At 37.6% G+C, this 23,952-nt stretch overlaps 2 protein-coding genes across 10 annotated transcripts in view; both read right to left on the reverse strand.

Annotated features, from left to right (window-relative positions):
- Positions 1 to 2,045: 2,045 nt before the first annotated feature.
- On the reverse strand, positions 2,046 to 21,510 carry LOC107681284 (transcription factor AP-2 gamma-like). Of its 9 annotated transcripts, none has more exons than XM_016477547.1 (9): positions 21,431 to 21,510; positions 16,649 to 17,107; positions 16,514 to 16,565; positions 14,009 to 14,231; positions 11,841 to 11,889; positions 8,428 to 8,497; positions 7,181 to 7,322; positions 6,684 to 6,974; positions 2,046 to 2,215 (listed from the first exon to the last, which is right to left on the reverse strand). In XM_016477547.1, exons 1-9 carry the CDS (start codon positions 21,458 to 21,460, stop codon positions 2,125 to 2,127), a joined length of 1,407 nt encoding a protein of 468 aa, XP_016333033.1. In that variant the 5' UTR covers positions 21,461 to 21,510; the 3' UTR covers positions 2,046 to 2,124. The 9 variants fall into 9 exon arrangements, 8 of the variants coding, with proteins under 8 accessions (XP_016333033.1, XP_016333034.1, XP_016333031.1 ...); XM_016477548.1 differs by having other exon boundaries at positions 16,649 to 17,104; positions 21,431 to 21,507; XM_016477545.1 differs by lacking the exon at positions 21,431 to 21,510 and adding an exon at positions 18,320 to 18,610 and having other exon boundaries at positions 16,649 to 17,104.
- Positions 21,511 to 22,151: 641 nt separating this feature from the next.
- The window catches only part of LOC107681290 (protein RTF2 homolog), a 34,734-nt gene continuing 32,933 nt past the window's right edge, over positions 22,152 to 23,952 (reverse strand). The window contains exon 9 of the mRNA XM_016477559.1: positions 22,152 to 23,039. Within this exon, the coding sequence (XP_016333045.1) occupies positions 22,840 to 23,039 (200 nt within the window). The 3' untranslated portion in view covers positions 22,152 to 22,839. The remainder of the gene's footprint in view (positions 23,040 to 23,952) is intronic.

Raw genomic sequence — 23,952 nt, forward strand, 5'->3', positions numbered from 1 at the left:
AGTGATGATGCTGGAAAGTAATGTTTATAGCTGCTCAATTATGGTCTTTAACAACCCGTTTGGTTTGGTGCCCCTTTGAGCTGCTCAAAGCCTCTTCAGACTCATGTGGAAAATGAAATTGGCTTAGATAATGAGAGGTGTCATGTTATCTGAGTCACAGCGGGTCAAATCAAGGAGGAGAAATACTGTGTCCCATGCTGGGATGAGCAGGGAGTGTTTGGGAGGTACTGGACGTCCTATTTAAAGCCTGATTCCCCCCACAGGAAGTCAAAACAAAAGGTTGGAGGGAGGGGCTTAAAACATACATATTATAATTGCACACATTAGATAAGGAATATTGTAACAACATTCCAGTAACCAAAGCAGTTGGAGTACAAATCAGAGAACGCATTGTTACTTGTCACAAAATAGACAATCCTGATGTGTATGGTGGAGGAGGAAACCAAATTAACAGCTGCAGACATTTCCTTTCGGATCAGTTATGTAAAAAGTTGAAAAATATATATATATTTTTTTTGTAATAAATATGAATGAAATAGGATTAAAAAAAAAAAATAAATAAATATATATATATATATATTATAAAAAGAATTGTAATTAAATTATGTGGCATTTATTGATTTGCTGGAAGGCATATGTAAATAGGTGCTAACTATAGACCTGTTTTGCATAAAGCTCTAATCAAAAAAAAAAAAAAGTTTGGATAACACAACTTGGATTGTGAAAGACTCTCTAGACAAGTGCTATTTTCTTAAAATGTGAAAAGCTATATACACTACTGTTCTAACGTTTGGGGTCATCAGGATTTTTATTTTTGTATTTTATTTATTTATTTATTTTTTAAGGAGTCTCTTCTGCTCACCAAGGCTGCATTTACTTGATTGAAAATACAGTAAAAACAGAAATATTTTTACAAAATTTAAAATAACTGTGTTCTGTTTGAATATATTTTAAAATATTATTTATTCCAGTGATGCGCAGCTGAATTTCCAGCATCATTACTCCAGTCTTCAGTGTCACATGATCTTCAGAAATCATTCTAATATGCTGCTTTGCTGCTCAAGAAACATTTCTGATTATTATCAATGTTAAAAACAGTTGTGGTGCCAAATATTTTTGTGGAAACTGTGAGACATTTTAATTTGGGGGATTCTTTGATGACTAGAAAGTTCAAAATAACAGCACTTATTTGAAACAGAAATCTTCTGTAACAATATAAATGTCTTTCCTGCTACTTTGGATCAACTTAACTAAGAAAACAACTTACCTTGCTAAATAAAGAATTTTTTTTTTTTTTAATAAAATTTTGAACCGTAAAATATGTGTAAATAACTGAACTCATTGAATTATTTTTCATAAAGGACACATATATTTTCCAAGTGGGAGTCAAAGTGATCATCAAAATAAAAAAAATCAACATGCACCATCAATGACAGGTGGATTACTAAGAGTCATTCACATGGTCCTGTCCGTCACATCATAAGCATTGCAGCTTAAACAAGCGTCCCGGGACCATGAGAATCAAGCATATGGTAGAGCTGAACATGCAGGATTAACATCAACCATCCAATCAATACAATCTGACTCTTTTACAACAAGACTTGATGGCAATAGTTCAACTGATGAATTTGGATCTGATCTAAAATTTGGAGTGGACATAAAACATAGGTTGTAAAAAAAAACGATATAAACTTTTGAAAACTTACTATACATGGCCTTATTTTTGTGCATCAAATTTAAGACAATTAGAGACAATTACTTACAACAAGGGAGTGTTTTTTGTAGAAAAGAAAGAACAAAGTACTCTTAGAAAACAGAAATCCCTTGCATCTGATAATGGCTTCAAGGCTGGCCAGGGAATTCAGCCAGGTTGTTTTGATTAGCGCTGTTTAGTGCACTATAGGAGAATAAACAGGACTAGCTGCGTATCGTTAGGCGGGACAGATGCTTTTAATTAAGCTGGATATGTCTTGTGAGCCGTGGAGTAATTTCTTGCGCAGGAAAGTAGGTAATGGTCGTTTCTAAGAAAGCAAGAGCCATCTTGCCGTCTCCGTCCATGTGGCTTCCCGCAGAAACACAGACATCTGCCGTCTGTCGTGGAGAGGTGAGGAGGCCGTGGCTTCGTTAGCAAGAGCGCAGGCTAATTGGCGGTACGTGTTGTGATGGAAGGAGGGGTGTTTGGGTGATGCAGGCAGACCATCGCTTTCCCACAGAACTTGTTGAAGAAAGGAGGAAAAGGAGAGTCAGTTCATGATAGTTTACACGATTCATTCTACCCGACATGGGTCATTTTCAGGAAACACTGCCATTGTGTAGTATTTTGACCTTTATTACTTACTACTAATATAATTAGCAGGAAAAAAAATCATTTATCAGGAAAAAGTTGTTTTTTTAAATAAATAAATAAATAATAATAATGTATGTCTTCATTGGATTAAATATTTTTAAAAATAATAATAAAAATTGAAAATATAAAATGTATAAAATAAAATGTAAAAAAATGGTTTACATTTTTTTTTTTTATTTATTCAATTTAATTGTGTTTAATTTAAAATGCTTCATGCATTTTCTGAGAACATTCTCTCTCTCTGATTAAACAAACACACACACACACATGAATTCAAGTATTTTTATTATTTTATTTTTTTTATTTAAAAAATAAAAATGGCAAAAATAAATGATTTTTAAAATAATGTATTGAATTATTTTAAATGCTTCAATAATTTCCACACACATTAAATGATGCTACCAGAATTTACAAAATTATTAAAAAAAGAAACCATTGCGTAGTGTTTGTATCTGCTATGATTTACTACAAACTTCAAATAAATGTCAAATAAATAATAATATTATATATTAAATAATAATATTATTTAAAAATAATTATATATATAAAATAAATAATAATATTTAAAATCATTATTTTAATGAACGATTCTAAATCCTTCATACATTATCTTAGAAAATGTTCTGTTAGATAATCGTTTTTTTTTCCCCTACAAAAACAAACAAAGAGTTATTTGTAGTTCCCATTAGTCTTCCATTGTTCGCCAAAAACAGAGAGTCCCTTCCAAAACACAAATACAAAAGTTTAGAGAAAGTAAAATCTGACGTGAACAGGACTGTTCTTTGAGAACGACCCCCATCAGTGTCTGTATTTCCTCCCTGGAAGCTCCTGCTCCACCCGAACATGCAGAAGAATTCCTCCTTGTCCCTCCCAGCCCCCCGTTAGAAACACACACATCCCTCCCTCCAACAACTTTTATGTTCCCATTATTTGGCCTCCTCATACCAGCAAGCAACCATCTGTATGACAACATCCAAGTCAAACATGTGCTGCTAATGTTCTGAACACAAGAGCTGATTCGGAAACATCTTTCTGAATGAGTATGCAAAAACATCCTGGCGCTGGAGTTACAAACCTCATTTAAAGCGAGTGTCTTAAAGAGCAGTTACAGTGGTTTGGAGTTTCTGTTTGCATCAGTGTCACTGCTAATGACTGCTAACGCAAACTAGACTGTGACGTTTCTGGAGACGCATGTCTTTGAGCAGAAATGCAAAAAGGGAAATGTGTTACAAAACTAAGTAGGTTACTATTCTGGTTTCATCTAGGAGAGATTCTCTGAAATATATATAAATAGCCTCAGGATTCAAGAAATAAAAGTAAGACAGCAAACATCACTGCCAATTTAAACAAAACATTGCAACGCTGCGAAAGAGTAATAGGAGTTTATTCAAGCACAGCCACAGACAACAAATTTAGCATTAGCAAGTCAACATTTATGTGCTTGAGCTTTAGTTTGAGAATAGATTTGTTTTCTTTTTGTGCATATGTAAAGCTCTGCAGCTTGTAGTCATCTGGGTCAACCAGTCAAGGGTTGCAAGAAACCTAGATATCTGAAAATATCTGATGCATTTTTCAGCAGAAGAAAGAAATTCAAACAAGTTTGGAACAACATGATGGTGAGTAAATGATGAAAAACATTTCATTTTTGGGTGATTAGTGGTTAGTGATTTGAACAAACCCTTAATCTGAATTAATAAACTTATCAAAGGGATTTTTGACTTGTCCTAGAAAGCAATGGTTTAGCCATCACCTAGAACACACTAGCACTGTTGCGCCAAATTTTGCATTGGACAAAATGTAAGAATCTGCTAAAGATTTAATAAGAGAAAAAATTATGTAATGATTAAACAGAGCTGTATCAGAGTCTAGGCCTCATGTTTTTCTGCGTATGTTTTTAATTAAGTCAGTAGCCATGTTCAGAGTTGGGCTGCAGCCAGTGAAAACAAGCACGATGCATCCTCAGGACAAAGCTTCTTAAAGAGATGCAATATTTTTCCAGCACTTCCATGTAGGCATCTCATCACGGGATGTTCGAAGTGTGTGTTGATGTGGGTGTGTGTCTTTCTGCGTCTGCATTTCACACCGATCAACACCTTTCAGGTACAAGAGGAAGTTCTGCCACCAACACCTAGAGCCGACCATCAAAGCAAGTCCATCAAAGTTGTCATGTCTCAACTTACAGCCTTGTGCAGGAAAAGAATCCGAGTAAGTGTAGGCGGCTACAGCGAACTGTGGGCGCGCGGCAAAGCCACACATCTGGTCCAACAGGTTCTGAGGGAGAAGCTCACACTTGCTCTACTGTCAATTCAGTTGCATGAGTCAGTCACTCAAAGGAGACAAACACGCACACACACACACACCTGCGATTTCATTGCATACGAGAAATTGGGAGCGTTTGCTGTGAGAACGAGACAAGATAGGGGATAGTTTTGATAAATAGATGCGATAGCTGCATCTGTATACCGGTGCCGTTTGAATCTTGAGGTTTAAACAAAGCGAGATCTACATGCTAACTTTACAAACAAAAGGCTATGAATAAACCGTTTCACATCCGACCACATTGTGCATTAATAATAAAGCAGTACAGTAAATAAAAAATAAAAACATTGGGTCAACATTCTCTCATGGCTTTGTTTGTCTTCTCAACAGTCCCGTAACTTCATTTGAAACCGCACTGCGAGTTTCACAGTAGAGCATTTAAATATGAAAAGAGCGATGCGGAAACTCCACACACATTACTGTTGTCCTGTCACACCAATTTGCGAGATAAGCATGGTTATGAAAAGAGGGGAACTGTCTGTTTCGAGCAAATGACTAACACAAACATTGGAAGGGTAACAGGTATAAGACAGGTGTTCACAAATCCACTCTTCTTTTCTGAGGAAAGCCTTCGCTTGACCTGCTTTCCCAATTTAGTGCAATGATGATCACTACTCTTTCTGTGAGCATTGCTGGCATTTATTTTAAAAAGGAATCTTCATACACATGAATTAGCCATGTTGACATGCCTCACTGGCAGGGCACGCGTGTAGTGAAGTGTCATAAATGGGAGTCTTGGTCGACACAAATCAAGAGTGTTGAGTTTTTATTCCTACAGCTTTAAACAAATGTTACACATTTCTATAAAGAATATCGATCCCGTAGCCTAACACTAAATGATTAAAAAAAAAACTTTATAAAAGCTTAACACATCTTTTTAAAAAGTGGAACCAAACACCATAATTGTACCAATATTTACAAATCCCATTAAATTACAACATAAATTAGAAAATATTTACATTTGGGGAAAGACAAATGGAACATTTAACTTCTAGTCTGACGTAAAGGCATCAAAAAGATGAACAACAAGGTTGTACGCTCATACGAAACTGAACATGCACACACACCCAACCAATATTTGATATTTGATCATGTTAACTTAATCAAAGGTCTTTTTAATGGAAATTTACGCCAAATACGTCTCAAGCATTTCTTGTATAGTAAAATCCACTGATCGGTGGATAAAGGGTTGTTTAGTAATCATGTATTTCCATGCACACAAAACTCGTCACTCGTGCCAATAAAACTCCCACAAAGAGAAGAACAATAACACTGCGTTCAATGAAGTCAAGTGTGGAACAAGTTATAATGTCTCAAACATAATCACATCCTTGGCAATCCATTAGGAGGTCAGCACCAAGGAGGAGGACAGGGAGAAACCAAACTTCCTCCTCCCAGATTGGTAGCGAAAGAAAACAATTAAAATCCACAACAACTCTTGAAATGGTGTCTTTGGGAAACTCATCAACTTCCTCTTTGCAGTTCCCCTCTGAGAGACAACTTCCTGAACACCGTCTGAATCGTCGCAGCCCCGCAGGTTCACCCAATAAAGAACAGTCTCGACTAAGGCTAAGCATTGAAATGTGTTTGCGTCTTTGTGGAGGAGAAAGTGCTGGAAGACCAAGACATGAACCAAGAGGGCTTCGAGTTTAAGCTTAATCTTGATGTGACAACTTCCTCTTTGCAGTTCCCCTCTGAGAGACAACTTCCTGAACACCGTCTGAATCGTCGCAGCCCCGCAGGGTTCACCCAATAAAGAACAGTCTCGACTAAGGCTAAGCATTGAAATGTGTTTGCGTCTTTGTGGAGGAGAAAGTGCTGGAAGACCAAGACATGAACCAAGAGGGCTTCGAGTTTAAGCTTAATCTTGATGTGGGAAAACAAAGCAGAACGGAAACAGAATCAACAACTACAACAACGACGACGACGAAGAGTCAGATCTGGTAAAAAGGTAATTCCGCTACAAAAACGGTTATTGCGTTCAAAATGGTCCAATCGAGTTTGACCTCAGCCTCACTTTCTGTGTTTGTCCATCTTGTCTACTTTGTTGGAGCTGTCAGAAGAGGCCTGCGAGGAATCTCCGGTCGAACTCACGTACATTTTGTCCACCTGCTTGAGCGCCTCGTTGAGGTAGTTTTGCAGCGAGGTCATGGCCGCACAGATGGCCGGAGAGCCGAAGCCATGGGTGATGAGGCTGAAGTGAGTCAGGCAGCTTTGAATCCCTGGCTCGAGAATGGGAGCCGGCCTAGAGTTTCCCAGAGGAGATCGGTCCTGAGTCAGCAAGTCAGTGAACTCCTTACAGATTTGCCTGAAAGATTAGATGACCAGTTAAAGTATTAAACCATAAAGCAGAGATTTCAGAAGCCTGTTCTGCTTAGGTGGAGACACCTTCAGAAGCAGGGGGACTCGTTTCCAGACTGATGACTGCTTAATGGCTCCATCAAAATGGGCTTGGCCACCCTAACCTTAATGCTTCAAGAGTTGGGATTCATGTGAAATGGGATGGTTACTCACTTGGCTGCCAAGAGCATGGTTTTGCGAGAGTTGATCTCATTGCGTTCCACGTGCGGTCGGCCGAGGTACTCCGCGATGGCCTTAGCAGGAAACTCGGTCTCACAGACATACCCAAAATCTCTCGCCAGGTGTACGGCCTCACCTGCAGACAGGATCAGATGAGAATCAGTTGACTCACGCAGCATATGACTGAACCGCAAGGATGAGTCACCGTCGGATCCATCGGTTTGGAAATGACTCACAGAAAGAATTGTTTCCTCTCTAAGCTAAAATGAGTTCAGATGAATAGACTCTCTTTTGTGGATTGCAGTGGTCACACTGCATATCTTTAATGAGCCTTTGTAGCTCAAGGCGTCTAAGGGTCCCCTAGACCCAACAGGCTCTTATTGATAGACTAGCACATTATTCACAGTGGTCGTCTTTAAGGTCAGTCTCTCCTCTTGGCTAGCGAACATGTGATAACAAGCCCTAATTCAGCTTTGAAGGTCTGTAAATAACTACGCCTTCTAGTCACGTTCTTGCTTCAGACCCATGCTCCCATTAGTGGTGAGAATGGTGACATTAAAAGAGAAAGCTAAAAGTATTCTGCATCGCTCCTGGTGCTAGTTAACTTGTGATCTTTGCGCTAATGTCTCTGTGACTCATTGGTTAGCTATACTCATGCGAAAAGGTGGACATGGAATATAAAAAATGTACAGATTGCCAAAACATGAATAGAGCTAACATTTACGGCCCTTGCATGTGATCGCAAAGTCTTTTGGCTTTGTATTGAACTATTAATAGTTCTCTAGATGAGAAATTTAGACAAAATTTAGACGCTAGACTTCTGACAGAACAAAAAGTGACCTGGTAACAAGATCACGGCATTCGAACCTCAAAAAATCGAGCCAAAGCATTTGTTTAGCATTTTGCACAGTGAGGATAGATTAAACTTTCCGTATTGTTGGGGGTAATTTAAACCAATTTAGACAGATTTAATGCAATTTAAGACAATTTCATCATACACCGTGTGATTTTCTGTCAATTTCGACTGCTTTTCGGCATCTACCATTGACTTGTTCAGACTAAAAAATCGGGGCAAAAGTCGTGTTGTGTATTCCAGCTTTTAACATCCACTTTTCAGTGTAGAACTTAATGACATCCTCCACAGATTTTGTTGTTGCAATGAATGAAAAATGCTAAACCTCTGCCATGTGGCTGGTTGTACAGTAACAATAGTGGAAATTTGACTGCCATAAAGCGCTTACCTTCCACCAGAGCAGTTAGTAAGGTGACGTTAGCAGCCTTTCTGCGGCCCGCCGGCAAGTTCAGCCCAATTTTATCCAGTTTTTCCCTCAAGGATCGGCCGTTTGTCTTCTCAACAGTCCCGTAACTTCATTTGAAACCGCACTGCGAGTTTCACAGTAGAGCATTTAAATATGAAAAGAGCGATGCGGAAACTCCACACACATTACTGTTGTCCTGTCACACCAATTTGCGAGATAAGCATGGTTATGAAAAGAGGGGAACTGTCTGTTTCGAGCAAATGACTAACACAAACATTGGAAGGGTAACAGGTATAAGACAGGTGTTCACAAATCCACTCTTCTTTTCTGAGGAAAGCCTTCGCTTGACCTGCTTTCCCAATTTAGTGCAATGATGATCACTACTCTTTCTGTGAGCATTGCTGGCATTTATTTTAAAAAGGAATCTTCATACACATGAATTAGCCATGTTGACATGCCTCACTGGCAGGGCACGCGTGTAGTGAAGTGTCATAAATGGGAGTCTTGGTCGACACAAATCAAGAGTGTTGAGTTTTTATTCCTACAGCTTTAAACAAATGTTACACATTTCTATAAAGAATATCGATCCCGTAGCCTAACACTAAATGATTAAAAAAAAAACTTTATAAAAGCTTAACACATCTTTTTAAAAAGTGGAACCAAACACCATAATTGTACCAATATTTACAAATCCCATTAAATTACAACATAAATTAGAAAATATTTACATTTGGGGAAAGACAAATGGAACATTTAACTTCTAGTCTGACGTAAAGGCATCAAAAAGATGAACAACAAGGTTGTACGCTCATACGAAACTGAACATGCACACACACCCAACCAATATTTGATATTTGATCATGTTAACTTAATCAAAGGTCTTTTTAATGGAAATTTACGCCAAATACGTCTCAAGCATTTCTTGTATAGTAAAATCCACTGATCGGTGGATAAAGGGTTGTTTAGTAATCATGTATTTCCATGCACACAAAACTCGTCACTCGTGCCAATAACACTCCCACAAAGAGAAGAACAATAACACTGCGTTCAATGAAGTCAAGTGTGGAACAAGTTATAATGTCTCAAACATAATCACATCCTTGGCAATCCATTAGGAGGTCAGCACCAAGGAGGAGGACAGGGAGAAACCAAACTTCCTCCTCCCAGATTGGTAGCGAAAGAAAACAATTAAAATCCACAACAACTCTTGAAATGGTGTCTTTGGGAAACTCATCAACTTCCTCTTTGCAGTTCCCCTCTGAGAGACAACTTCCTGAACACCGTCTGAATCGTCGCAGCCCCGCAGGGTTCACCCAATAAAGAACAGTCTCGACTAAGGCTAAGCATTGAAATGTGTTTGCGTCTTTGTGGAGGAGAAAGTGCTGGAAGACCAAGACATGAACCAAGAGGGCTTCGAGTTTAAGCTTAATCTTGATGTGGGAAAACAAAGCAGAACGGAAACAGAATCAACAACTACAACAACGACGACGACGAAGAGTCAGATCTGGTAAAAAGGTAATTCCGCTACAAAAACGGTTATTGCGTTCAAAATGGTCCAATCGAGTTTGACCTCAGCCTCACTTTCTGTGTTTGTCCATCTTGTCTACTTTGTTGGAGCTGTCAGAAGAGGCCTGCGAGGAATCTCCGGTCGAACTCACGTACATTTTGTCCACCTGCTTGAGCGCCTCGTTGAGGTAGTTTTGCAGCGAGGTCATGGCCGCACAGATGGCCGGAGAGCCGAAGCCATGGGTGATGAGGCTGAAGTGAGTCAGGCAGCTTTGAATCCCTGGCTCGAGAATGGGAGCCGGCCTAGAGTTTCCCAGAGGAGATCGGTCCTGAGTCAGCAAGTCAGTGAACTCCTTACAGATTTGCCTGAAAGATTAGATGACCAGTTAAAGTATTAAACCATAAAGCAGAGATTTCAGAAGCCTGTTCTGCTTAGGTGGAGACACCTTCAGAAGCAGGGGGACTCGTTTCCAGACTGATGACTGCTTAATGGCTCCATCAAAATGGGCTTGGCCACCCTAACCTTAATGCTTCAAGAGTTGGGATTCATGTGAAATGGGATGGTTACTCACTTGGCTGCCAAGAGCATGGTTTTGCGAGAGTTGATCTCATTGCGTTCCACGTGCGGTCGGCCGAGGTACTCCGCGATGGCCTTAGCAGGAAACTCGGTCTCACAGACATACCCAAAATCTCTCGCCAGGTGTACGGCCTCACCTGCAGACAGGATCAGATGAGAATCAGTTGACTCACGCAGCATATGACTGAACCGCAAGGATGAGTCACCGTCAGATCCATCGGTTTGGAAATGACTCACAGAAAGAATTGTTTCCTCTCTAAGCTAAAATGAGTTCAGATGAATAGACTCTCTTTTGTGGATTGCAGTGGTCACACTGCATATCTTTAATGAGCCTTTGTAGCTCAAGGCGTCTAAGGGTCCCCTAGACCCAACAGGCTCTTACTGATAGACTAGCACATTATTCACAGTGGTCGTCTTTAAGGTCAGTCTCTCCTCTTGGCTAGCGAACATGTGATAACAAGCCCTAATTCAGCTTTGAAGGTCTGTAAATAACTACGCCTTCTAGTCATGTTCTTGCTTCAGACCCATGCTCCCATTAGTGGTGAGAATGGTGACATTAAAAGAGAAAGCTAAAAGTATTCTGCATCGCTCCTGGTGCTAGTTAACTTGTGATCTTTGCGCTAATGTCTCTGTGACTCATTGGTTAGCTATACTCATGCGAAAAGGTGGACATGGAATATAAAAAATGTACAGATTGCCAAAACATGAATAGAGCTAACATTTACGGCCCTTGCATGTGATCGCAAAGTCTTTTGGCTTTGTATTGAACTATTAATAGTTCTCTAGATGAGAAATTTAGACAAAATTTAGACGCTAGACTTCTGACAGAACAAAAAGTGACCTGGTAACAAGATCACGGCATTCGAACCTCAAAAAATCGAGCCAAAGCATTTGTTTAGCATTTTGCACAGTGAGGATAGATTAAACTTTCCGTATTGTTGGGGGTAATTTAAACCAATTTAGACAGATTTAATGCAATTTAAGACAATTTCATCATACACCGTGTGATTTTCTGTCAATTTCGACTGCTTTTCGGCATCTACCATTGACTTGTTCAGACTAAAAAATCGGGGCAAAAGTCGTGTTGTGTATTCCAGCTTTTAACATCCACTTTTCAGTGTAGAACTTAATGACATCCTCCACAGATTTTGTTGTTGCAATGAATGAAAAATGCTAAACCTCTGCCATGTGGCTGGTTGTACAGTAACAATAGTGGAAATTTGACTGCCATAAAGCGCTTACCTTCCACCAGAGCAGTTAGTAAGGTGACGTTAGCAGCCTTTCTGCGGCCCGCCGGCAAGTTCAGCCCAATTTTATCCAGTTTTTCCCTCAAGGATCGGCCCCCGTTCTTTGACTTTGCCCTTTATAATAAAATTAACAGTGAGCGTCATTAGTAACCTTTTGCTAAACCTGCCAATGCTAGGTTAGAATCTGTTGCCATCTGTCATATTATCAGACGAGCTTTTGTACGTTTCCTAGAAAACCCAGATGGACTTGCACAGCGTTTTTTCCACTTTTCCTTTAAAATCTTTAAACATTTAGCATGAGCACATTTTACAGAAAACTACACTTTTTACTGAAAATCTCCAATTAATTCCAACAACATGTTCCGAGCGAACAGCAGTAACCAGGAGAGCAGAGCTTAACAAAGGCTTAATTATTGCAGGTGAAACACATGGATTTTATTTGTTTTGTTTGTGTTATATGACTTAAAGGCCAATATGGAAATAGGGTTTGGGCCCAGATTCACAAAGATAAACAGGCTCATGAAATAAAATGATGTCACAGATCAAGTGTTTAAAATGCATTGCAACAAAAATGCATACGAGCGCAGACAAAATCCCCACTTGCTGTTTGGGCCTCTTTGACTAGAGCTGTGGCCTGGCATCACCCTTCACATGTGGGGTAAGGGATTGTTAGCAGGAGGCATGAGTAAGTGCCCCCTTTTTCCGTCCGACACCTCCCCCTCCCCCGTGTTATATGACCTACTTAACGAATATCAGTGCGTTTGCGTCAGACACATGGAAACAGAAAAATATTCCCACTAATAAGAGGCAATGAGATTAGATTGTGTGTTTGGTGACATCATCCCCCCCAACATTGCACATGCTTGCATATGGGGTCAAAGGGTCAAATTAAATTAAAATCAGCAACATCTCATCAATGTACACAAATGGAACTTGATGGTACCAAACATAAACCTGCAAAGATTGATAAGCACACACATTTAACACTTTGTTTCCACTGACTGGTAAATGCATGCGGGGAATCTCACAAAAACATGTCCAGGTTGCATTTCAACCAAAAATCAAGAGACAAAACATAAGATTTTAGATTTAGCTCAAATAAAAAGAAGCTTTTTTTAAGACCATTCAGATTTTTAGCATTTTGGCATAATTCTCATGACAATTAAGCACATTTTGAGGGTTTTTACCATTCTCATTATTCTCAATAGTGATTCTCATTACATTTATTTTTCACTTGTACAAACGTTTTGTGTATTACAGTAAAATGACTAATAAATCAAAATTATTATTTTTTATTAAAATCAGCATAAATTAAAAACTCTTAGACTATCATAATATATACATATTTTATTCATCTATGTTTAATTCCACATAATTTTTGTTCATTATAGCAATGAAAAGTGGTGAAAATGTGTGTAATTGTTTTGAAAATGATGTATTTTTCCATTAGATTTAAAATAGGCTTTAGATTTGGGGTGAAATATGACCTGGTTTCATGATATTCTTCCACCAACCTTTTTATTTGCTCAAGTCTTACATGTAAATAATTAATAGTACACTGTAAAAAAATGATATTTTTAAAGCTGTAAATAGAATAAAGATTATTGAAGTAGGTTTTAAAAGAAAACACCATTTCAGTTATTCTACTTCAAAATTGCACATTTAATTCAATATGTTACTTGCCATTTCTTTGTAACTGTTTATGACTAATAAATCAAATTTTTTTTTTTTATTAAAATCAGCATAAATTAAAAACTCTTAGACTATCATAATATATACATATTTTATTCATCTATGTTTAATTCCACATAATTTTTGTTCATTATAGCAATGAAAAGTGGTGAAAATGTGTGTAATTGTTTTGAAAATGATGTATTTTTCCATTAGATTTAAAATAGGCTTTAGATTTGGGGTGAAATATGACCTGGTTTCATGATATTCTTCCACCAACCTTTTTATTTGCTCAAGTCTTACATGTAAATAATTAATAGTACACTGTAAAAAAATGATATTTTTAAAGCTGTAAATAGAATAAAGATTATTGAAGTAGGTTTTAAAAGAAAACACCATTTCAGTTATTCTACTTCAAAATTGCACATTTAATTCAATATGTTACTTGCCATTTCTTTGTAACTGTTTGTGAAATTTACTAGCAGCTTCTGAGTGAAAATTGTTTGTACTGTACATCAATTTTTTTCAGTGCATTTATATTGCCATATTAATAGATTTTCACCTGCGTAATACTCCTCCGAGCAGGGATGCGTTTAGACACTCCGGCGGGGACAAGCGTCTCTGAACTTCTGCCACAGTTACTTTGTACTTGGAAGTGGAGCTGAGAAGAGAGAGTCGACCAGGAACAGAACAGAAGACCTCAGTGGGATTTGACACCATTCCCAGCAGCGACTCTTTCTGAAAGGGAATCCCAAACGGACTTCCCTTCGACAGGGACATTGGACCTGGAGATGAGAAATATATCGGTCAACCAAACAGCTTCAGATATACAGGTGAGAAAGAATCAAAATAAAACTGTCCGTTTCAACACAATTGAGCATCAACTTTGTCTTAGATGTTTCGCTGAAAATACTTTAGGGCATATAAAAATAGAGACAAATGACATACTTAACCACTTCAGAGCTATATAATAATTGTGTATAACAGCTCAAATCATTAGATCTTGGGAGAATTTGATGAGAAATGTTTGAGTTCATATTAAGAAAGCTTTGATTTTGATTGCACATTTTTATTTTATTTTTTATTTTTTTAAACAAGGAACAAGTTGAACTGACTGTAAGGAAAAAAACACAAGGTGTTCAGATTTTGTTTAAAAAAAGCGTGAATATTATCTATACAAAGCGGAAGCTGAGATGGTTTAGATGAAAACGGAATAAATTCAAGTCAAACATGTGACAGAAATTGTAATATGAAGAACCAGAACGGGACAGAGCAGTCATCCATGCTATAATCATGTCGACTAAAATATTGGCATAGACATTAATTCAGCACTTTGATGACTCTAAAGAAAATCTAAATTACTGACTGACTAAAATACATGCCAGAATCTGTCAGTCAACTCTTGACCACAACATAATGCAGACGCTGCAAACGAACACATCTAATTACACTGCAGGAAATGGTAAAGACCACCAAACAATATCAAAAATATAGACTCTGAAATTGATTTTTTGCTGTCAAACATGTTGCATTCAAATGTGATCTTTTGTGCATCTTCAACTCTCCTCCTCAACATTTTGATTTTATCAATATCAACTTTTTTTCTTTCTTTTTTTTTTTTTACGATGGAAAGGTCATGGGGTCCAATTACAGTCATGCATTTGTAAATTAGTAGAAGCTTGTCAAATTAAACAGATGTCAAAATGCATGCATTCAACCTCAAAAACCATGAACAAAACTATACAAAGTAAAAGAAAGTTACTAAATTGTTTTAAACAAACATTGTAATGCTACTCCCTTGCAAATGTAAAGACATTCTTGTTTACTTTTGCATGCTACACAGTTTTAGTACTGAATAGGGTTGATGTAATGTCCCGAAGGGTCCAAAAGCAAAACCAACCGGATACAGACCAGTCATTTCAGCAACTAGTGATCGCACAAAACAAACAGACGTTCAAAACTATCTTTTGGTTTTGCTTATTTAAGACGATTTCGTGTCACAGCATAGGACTGAACAAAATACCCATGCATGTTTAAAAGCAGCCACACCCCTATACAGTTGATTCTTGTCTCCTTGTGTGTGTTTGTGTGTGTATAGTGGGGCAGAATTGCGTTCTGACAGTGCTGTTTCAAAAGACTAAAAAGCAGGCCTAGGCCTCCTCTCTCTGAGCAAACACACCATTTTAAGGATTGCCCAACATCTACAACTTTGGCAAGTCTGCCATTTTGAGAGGAATCCTTTCTTTCTCCATTCATGCTGACAGAGAGGCAGAATGCTCCACGGATCAATGCCAGATTAGTTAAATGGACCACATGGCCAAAAGGATTAGTGATATATGTATGAACCAGCACCACCTCAACTCCGCCCACCTAAACCGTTGGCTCGGACGAGCCGAAATCTGGAGCCTGACTTTGTTTTTTCCACATAAACAGCAAAGGTGCAAGATTTTAGTCTTTTACACGGCTTATAAATTTATCAACACAAGTGCATCGCATAAGTTTAATGCAAATGCAAAACGATTCAACTTTTGAAATGGCATTTTATGATGCTTAGTCTTCATAATTGTAATGCATAATGATGAGCTCATATTATTTGAGTAACTACATGGCATTTTTGTACCTTCATTTAGGAACATTTAATGTAAAAGGTGATTAAAAAGACATAGTACATAAATTAGACATTTGGACTTACTCTGCAAGAACCAACTCAAACTATAGAGTGAACAGTGTTTTTTTGTTTGTTTTGTTTTTTATCTCTTCACACTTGAGTTTTTATAGGTCACTTTACTGCTTTTTGACCAATTCAGTATGAAATTATTATAATTTTATTTTGATTATTATTAAATATATTAAACAAAAAATAATAATAATGCTATTGCACTATAATTGTATAATTAAAAAATATATAATTATAATTATAAAATGTTAAAAAAGAGTAATAATAATTGTATTTATTGATATTGTTATGTAAAATTGCAATACTAACATTGACGTCTTTCCCATATAAATTTGAATCTAAAAACTACCCAAAGATATATTTATATTAGAAAACAGAAATGCAACCAACCTTTTTTGATGACTGTGTGATCAGGAATTACAATACTGTGATCACCTTCCTGCTGCAAGAAATAACCAGGAAATGCATCACTCTCCACTTAATCCCAAATAAATAATTATGAAATCATTAATCATATCAACTCACCTGAACATCATCCAATCCGTGGCCTATATCGTGCAAACCGATGTTATCACCTATGGAATCGATTCCATGGATGTGTGGAGGCAGCAGCTCCGGTCTCCTAAAACCGTCCCGCCGCATCCCGGACGAGCCCCCTTCCAGGCCCAGAAGGGGACTGGCGAGTCCGCCCCGGCCGTGGGACCCGATGGCCTCTTGACCATGCCGTCCGGGCCATGACTGTTGCTGATTAGATGCTGCAGACTGGTGTATTGAGTTGATATTAAACGGGTCGCCCAGGTGAGAGTACGGGTCGCTGGGTTGGGTGTACGGCAGAGGCTGGTAAGGGGGAGGGAAGTACGGGGGTTGGAAGTCCGAGTTGGCGGTGTGCGAGAGGGACGGTGGCGGGCTGTAGAGGTGCTGACTCACCGCGGTAATGTGAGGTAATCGGGGGTTTCCATTGCTGCTAACATCATGTCTTTCCTGCTGAAATAGAGAGTGCGTCACATTAAAACCACACTAAAATGAGTTTCTTTGATTTTTGCCACATTCTGATGACATGAATGCCTTTGGAGAAAAAGCATCTGACTAATGCATAAGTATAAATGCTTAAATTTGGCAAACAAGAAATTCATATTTGAGAAAAATAAAAACGGAAAATGGAAAAATCCTGCTTTTTTCCTGAACATGGTACAATTCTCACAGATAGTTAGCAATCCTGCAATCATAAACATTTTTATGCAAATTAAAAACTGAGCTTTGCATGTTCTTTATTTGATCATGCAAAATGAAATGCAAGCTCAAACATATTAGAATAAAATTAAAAAGATGCAGTTGTTGGTTTAAATATCTACCGATTAAAGCCTTAAATGCACTTTCTTTCCTTTAACTCTATGTATTCAGTCACATCGAATGCATTTGGAGTGTTCATTTAGATGTTATCATATGCAACGCGTCTGTAAGGTTACCAAACCAAATATTTTTACAGTCATTTGTTCTCTTTCTAATTCAACATCAACCTGTCTTCTGTCTCAAGTCTCAAGTCTTTTGAGTCGGTGTTCAGCTCTCGAGTGGACTGTATAGTGTGCATTCATGACTTCTATTGTCTGGCAAAGTTGCTTGGAGAGTTACTGTCACCAGAGACACATGAAAGACAATGAGCGACGGGCCATTTCTAGACAGCTAAATTGAGACCACACGAATTACACTTGAGAGTTTTCACTCACATTCATACTGGAAACCGATACGCGCTAGAATATTGCGTCCAAAAAAACGAAAAGCAAATTATAACTATACATATATTTAAGCAAAATCTTTATGAAATGACTATACTAAATTGACATTAAGTAAAATATTGTTCACATCTACTATTTCAACAAACGCATTTTGGTCACCACATACAGTTTTTTTTTCTTTGCGCAAGATCAAATTTAAAATATCTCTATTTTTCTAAATAAACAAATAAAAGCCTAAAACATATAGGTATGTTTCTTACTATAAGAACGAAACATCGTAGCTACATTAAGCTGCAAGTGTATCTAGTTAACTTCCCAGAACTTACTTTTCATAATATTTGGAAATAGAACAATGCGAATTTCCATATTTGAAATAAAAAGCAGACAGTGCATGTGTTTAATTCTAGAATAGAATCTGCCCTTCGACCAGACGTCTGCGCTTCGGTTCGCTTCTTCCTCTTACCTCGCAGTCATCTTCATACTTCACGTTATCAGCTAATTTCCACAACATGTTGTCTTTGCCGCGCGAGGGTCTCAGATCTGTGTATCTGTGCTGGTGTTTGTTTGCGGTCTAGAATATAATCCAGAGACTCCGGCGCGCGCCGCGCAGAAGTGAAGCATCAACTCAGTGTTGAAGGAGGAGAACGAATGAAGAGAAACGAATTCGAGGGTTGCGGTCCAAACAGACTCCCTCTGACGGACAACAGAGCGGCTCAGTGTCGACTCACTGGTTCTCTTTGGACTCTCACTACTATATTTGCACGAGGCAGCGGTGGGCGGTGACCTGCTGCGCGCTGGCTACGCCAAAGCGAAGAACCTGCTGCTGATTGGCTAGTGTCAGAAAGACAGACCAATCGCAGAACTGTCCGTCTGTTCGGAGGGCAAATTAATCCTGGACGAAAAGTTGCGATGTTTTGCCATTTACTGAAACAAACTCTACAAACAAAGCATTTTAAGCCTATGTGCAGTTTTAATTAAAACGAAATGTTATTTACTCAATTATTAATTATAATATTTGTGAGCTTGCATTTAATTTTGCATGATAAAATAAAGAACATGCAAAGCTCAGTTTTTAATTTGCATAAAAATGTTTATGATTGCAGGATTGCTAACTATCTGTGAGAATTGTACCATGTTCAGGAAAAAAAGCAGGATTTTTCCATGTAGATTTGTTTTTATTTATTTTTCTCGAATATTAATTGATCGATAGATTTTGATTGAATGATTGTTAGGTGAAGTGCAAATATTGGACAAACGAAAAGATATTCATGTTATTTTTTCCACTCAATATTTATGCTGATTATACACTTTGTAAAGACAACAAACGCATTAAATTAGAGGAAAAAATGCAAAATAAAAACGTTTTCATTAATGATTTTGGACTTTACAGATCAACTGTATGTTTGAATTTAATTGTGTTATTTTTTTAAACGTTCTTAATTTATAATAGAAAACTAATTTTAAAAACGAAATATAATAGGCTAATGATGGTAATAATAATAGTAGCCTAATAATAATAATAAATGCAAAATATTTTAAAGTGGAAAATGTCTGCATTAGAGATTTGAAAATCCGTACGCAAAAAGACAGCGAGAGAAAAAACTACAACAAACAAAAAAAGACGAAAGAAAGACGTAATCCCGGGTTAGACTCGCCTGTGTGTTAATGCAGGTGGATTAACTGTATTTGTGGGACAAAGCGCCTGCGGCTCGAGCTGGACTGTGATAAACGAAGCGCACGAGCTGGTTTGATTCCTCTGCAATCTGAATGAAGTTGCTGTCAGATACTTTCACACACTCAGACTCTACTGTAACCCCGAGGGAGAAACATCTGCTTATGTAACCTGCTGAAAGCACAAGCAAAACATCCACTTAGGGCAATAATAAAATGCATGAATTGTCGTAAGACAATTATTACCTACAATAATTACTATTACTATTACTAATTAAGGTAATTATTTACCTATAGGCCTAACCTGGAGAGTCTGCAACATTCTCATTCTGAGTCGTTTGTGCAAAACGGAATCAGTTCGAATGATTTAATAACTGACTGATAAATCATCAGTATGAGATCTTAATTGTGAGCAGTGACTGTCAAGTCAAGTCACCTTTATTTATATAGCGCTTTTAACAATACAGATAGTGTCATAGCAACTGTACAGCATTAATTGGGAAAATAGTGTATCAATAATGCAAAATAACATTTACCGTGGTGTTTCATTTCACCTCAATAATAAGTCAACGAAATCAGCAAATAAGCATATAGTAGGATGTAATAATTTGTTGAATTAAATTATTGTAATAATTATAAATAAGTTAGTAAAAAATCGTAATAATTGTACGAATAATTTCAAGTCAACAATCCCTGATCATACAGGTTCATGATGCGCTGAAACAATAAGGCCTACAAAGTATGAAAAAATACAATTAAAAATAGAATATGCATGCTGTGTTTAATTATTTATTTAATAACACATAACAATTGTTTGTGTTATGTGTTGTTTCTTATTAGTGTGACTATAGGAAAACCAGAGGTGGTTGTAACTCTCTTTGATTTAAAGTCTGCAGCTCTGTGTTTGTTTGTTTTTCTTTAAATTCTACTTTTATATATTTTCTCGCATTTATGCTATAAATTGAGAAATGTACAACTTACGCTGTTTAAATAAATGCCAAAAAAAGCGCGGTTGTTACAACATAACAGTAACAGAATATGGCTTGTAACATTAAGAGATGAAAAAAAAAAGGGGTGAAAAGGAGAAATCAAATCAGTTAAACTTTGTACATGAATTATTTTATTAAACTGACTTTAGAATTATTGTTAAACAACCCATTATTAACCACGACCGCATTTAAGCAATTTAGTGAATTAAAACGCACGAGAGGATCTTATTTTAAAACATCAAGTTACATAATACAGTAACAGGCTAACAATTAAAAATGTGTTTGCGTATATAACATCTAAACACATGTTTAGCCAATACAGAAACACTGGAACCATCATCGTCTGATCAGACATTGCATTTTTAGCTTTTCTTTTTTTTTTCATATGTAGAAGTTGAATAGATCAAATTAAAGAAGAGAATCTGATGAATCAGATGCACGGTTTGTCATTTAACACTATTAACTTCACCACAAATCAAATTATAACCAAGGAGTAAAATGTGGATTTTTTTAATTATTTTTTGGAAACCCTGTAAACGCTTTATGATTTTTATAGAGACTTGTGACCTCACGTGGTACTGATTTCAGTAGCTCATTTCTAATTGGTTAAATTGTTGGGTGTTGAAATACTCCCAACATTTCTGTTCTCGTTCTGCAAATTTGACAGTGTGATAAAGCGCGCGTTTTTCCTCCATGAAGGCGTCTGCTACATTCATTCATTCTAATAAAACTGCTACGTCTTACTGTTGAATGTTCAGATAGGTGTTAAGTTTCACACCTGACGAAAGCTCTGCAATTTGGCAATTACTTATTATTGTTTTATTATTATTATTGTTAATGGCTGTTGTACGTATAGGCTTTATAGTTCCTCTTGGCATAAATATAGCAGCAATAAGAATTGAATGGAAACGTACCCGCCAGTCCAGCCTCTCCAGCATCGACATCTGCTTTAACTGCTCGGTTCCCCTGTGAAGCAGCGAATGCTCGCATCACACGCGCTCCGCCGCTCATACACCTGTATGCGCAGGGCAGGCAGAGCGCATGCGCGGACTCTCAAAAACACCTGAACGGGGACCGCAGCATTCCGCTCGATGAGGATGATTAGTCATCACATCAGCTCTGTGGAGCAACACGCTATTGCAACAACGGCGCTTTAATTAAAGAAACGTCCATATGGTAATTGAAAATCAAGACAAGTCAGGACGATCTAAAGAATTCACACACATTTAGACTTTTCCAATAGCTCGTTTTAATTTAAGAGAGACTGTACTAATTAGGATTTTTGAGAGCTAAGACTTTTCCATTCAGATTCATATGAGTGTGTGATTTACATTTGAAGCTATATTTCAAAATTACCTAATATTTCCATGTTTTCTATGACGGTGGGGACCTTGAATATATATTATTAAGTGACAGACCTACGGGAAAAGGAAAAAAATCTTCTTTTTTTTTTTAAGATTTATTTTCATCTGCAATTCTTTCTTAAATTATTTTAAAGATTTAAAGTAAAATAATTAAGCATGCCTAATAAGTAATACTTCTGCTACAGTGAGTTTTAAGGTTGACATTCCAAGCATGTATTTCTCATGCTTTCTCACGCACTCAGGAATTAAGACACATACCTGAAAATGTAGAGTCTGGATTTTATTTATGCACCTGTCAGATGAACATAACCGAGTACATTATGGGGAACTGCAAAAAAAGTCAAGAAACCGACAACTACATCAGATCTAAAACTGTTGGGGCAGCGCTTATTCGTAGACATCTACTGCCGCCCTGTGGACAAAAGCAGTATTGAGGATCATTCCTAACAAATATCCATCAACAGTGCATGATTTCTCCCAGATCGGACTGTGTTCACAAATAATGCATGTTTAAAAGCACACCGCATAACTACTGTAGCTAGTAAGTTAGTTCTGTGATACCCTAACAAGAAATGCTCAATAATTTCAACAGTGCTTCAGGAACACGATTGTATGCTCCTGTGGAGGAAAACATACAAAGATATCAGCCTTTAAATGTTTATACTGCAATAGAGTTCATGCTTAAACCTTAATAAAGCATTTTAAGACAAGATACTGCTGCAAGGCAGAATCCAGTCAAAAAATGATAATGGAAAAGACATTTAACACTCAAGCCAACATGAGTTTACTGAAAATGAACACTTAAGCATGCAACTAAATTAAGATAATCTTATAAAGGTAAATAAAAATGCAATGGTGAAAAAGAAACAGGTTAAAACAATGCATCAATCCACCAGCCAGAATTTTGCTCCTCCAAAAGCCAGACCACTAGAGAGTGAGCTTCACTAGGAAGAACACACTCAAAAGTGGTAAGGTGTGTGTGTGACCCAGTTGGATATCTGGTCTTTGGTACGTTTGGCCGAGCTGTGGGAGGTGAAGAGTGACTTGTAGGTCTCAGATTTGTCCTTCATGTCCTGGATCGATCTCTTACTGCCAATGACGGGTCCCGGGGGGGCCTTTAATGTCTTAGAGCACTCGCCGGATGTGGACGGTCCTGGAGCTGAGAAAAAAAAAAAAAAAGACGAGACACTCACGTGATCGAACCGGATGCATGACTTCTCCTGGGGCAGACTGATTTTTAACATCCATTCTTAAAGGAATAGTTCAACCAAAATTTAGAATATTCTGAAAATGTTTGTTTCTTCATCAGAGCAGATTTGGAGAAATGTAGCATTGCATCACTTGCTCAGCAATGGATGCTCTGCATTGAATGGGTGCCGTCAGAATGAGAGTCCAAACAGCTGATAAAAACATCACAATAATCCACAAGTAATCCACACCACTCCAGTCCATCAGTTAACATCTGGAGAAGACAAAAACTGAAAGAAATCCAGCATTAAGACGTTTTAACTTCAAACCACTGCTTCCAGATAAAATACTCCATACATAATAATGCTTTTTCCACTGAAAAAGTCATCTGGTCTGAATCAGGAGTGAAATCTGCACAGATCAAGCACCGTTTACGAGCCAAAACTGTCCAAAACAGCTCTAAACAAATATGTGTGTGGATTTTGATGTGAGAGACAACAGGAGATGGACTTTTTCACTGGACGAAGCATTATTATGGATTATGGACTCATATTTTGGCCAGAGGCAATGGTTTAAAGTTAAAACGTCTTAATGATGGATTTGTTTCAGCTTTTGGCTTCTCCAGATGTTAACTGATGGACTGCAGTGGTGTGGATTACTTGTGGATTATTGTGATGTTTTTATCAGCTGTTTAGACTCTCATTCTGACGGCACCCATTCACTGCAGAGCATCCATTGCTGAGCAAGTTATGCAATGCTACATTTCTCCAAATCTGATGAAGAAACAAACTCATCCTAATCTTGGATGGCCTGAGAGTGAGGACATCTTCAGCAAATTTAAATTTTTGACCATTCAGGATGTGATGTTACATGTAATTACCTTT

The sequence above is a fragment of the Sinocyclocheilus anshuiensis genome, unplaced genomic scaffold (genome assembly GCF_001515605.1).
Source record: "Sinocyclocheilus anshuiensis isolate Anshui unplaced genomic scaffold, SAMN03320099.WGS_v1.1 scaffold1632, whole genome shotgun sequence".
Lineage (NCBI taxonomy): Eukaryota > Metazoa > Chordata > Actinopteri > Cypriniformes > Cyprinidae > Sinocyclocheilus > Sinocyclocheilus anshuiensis.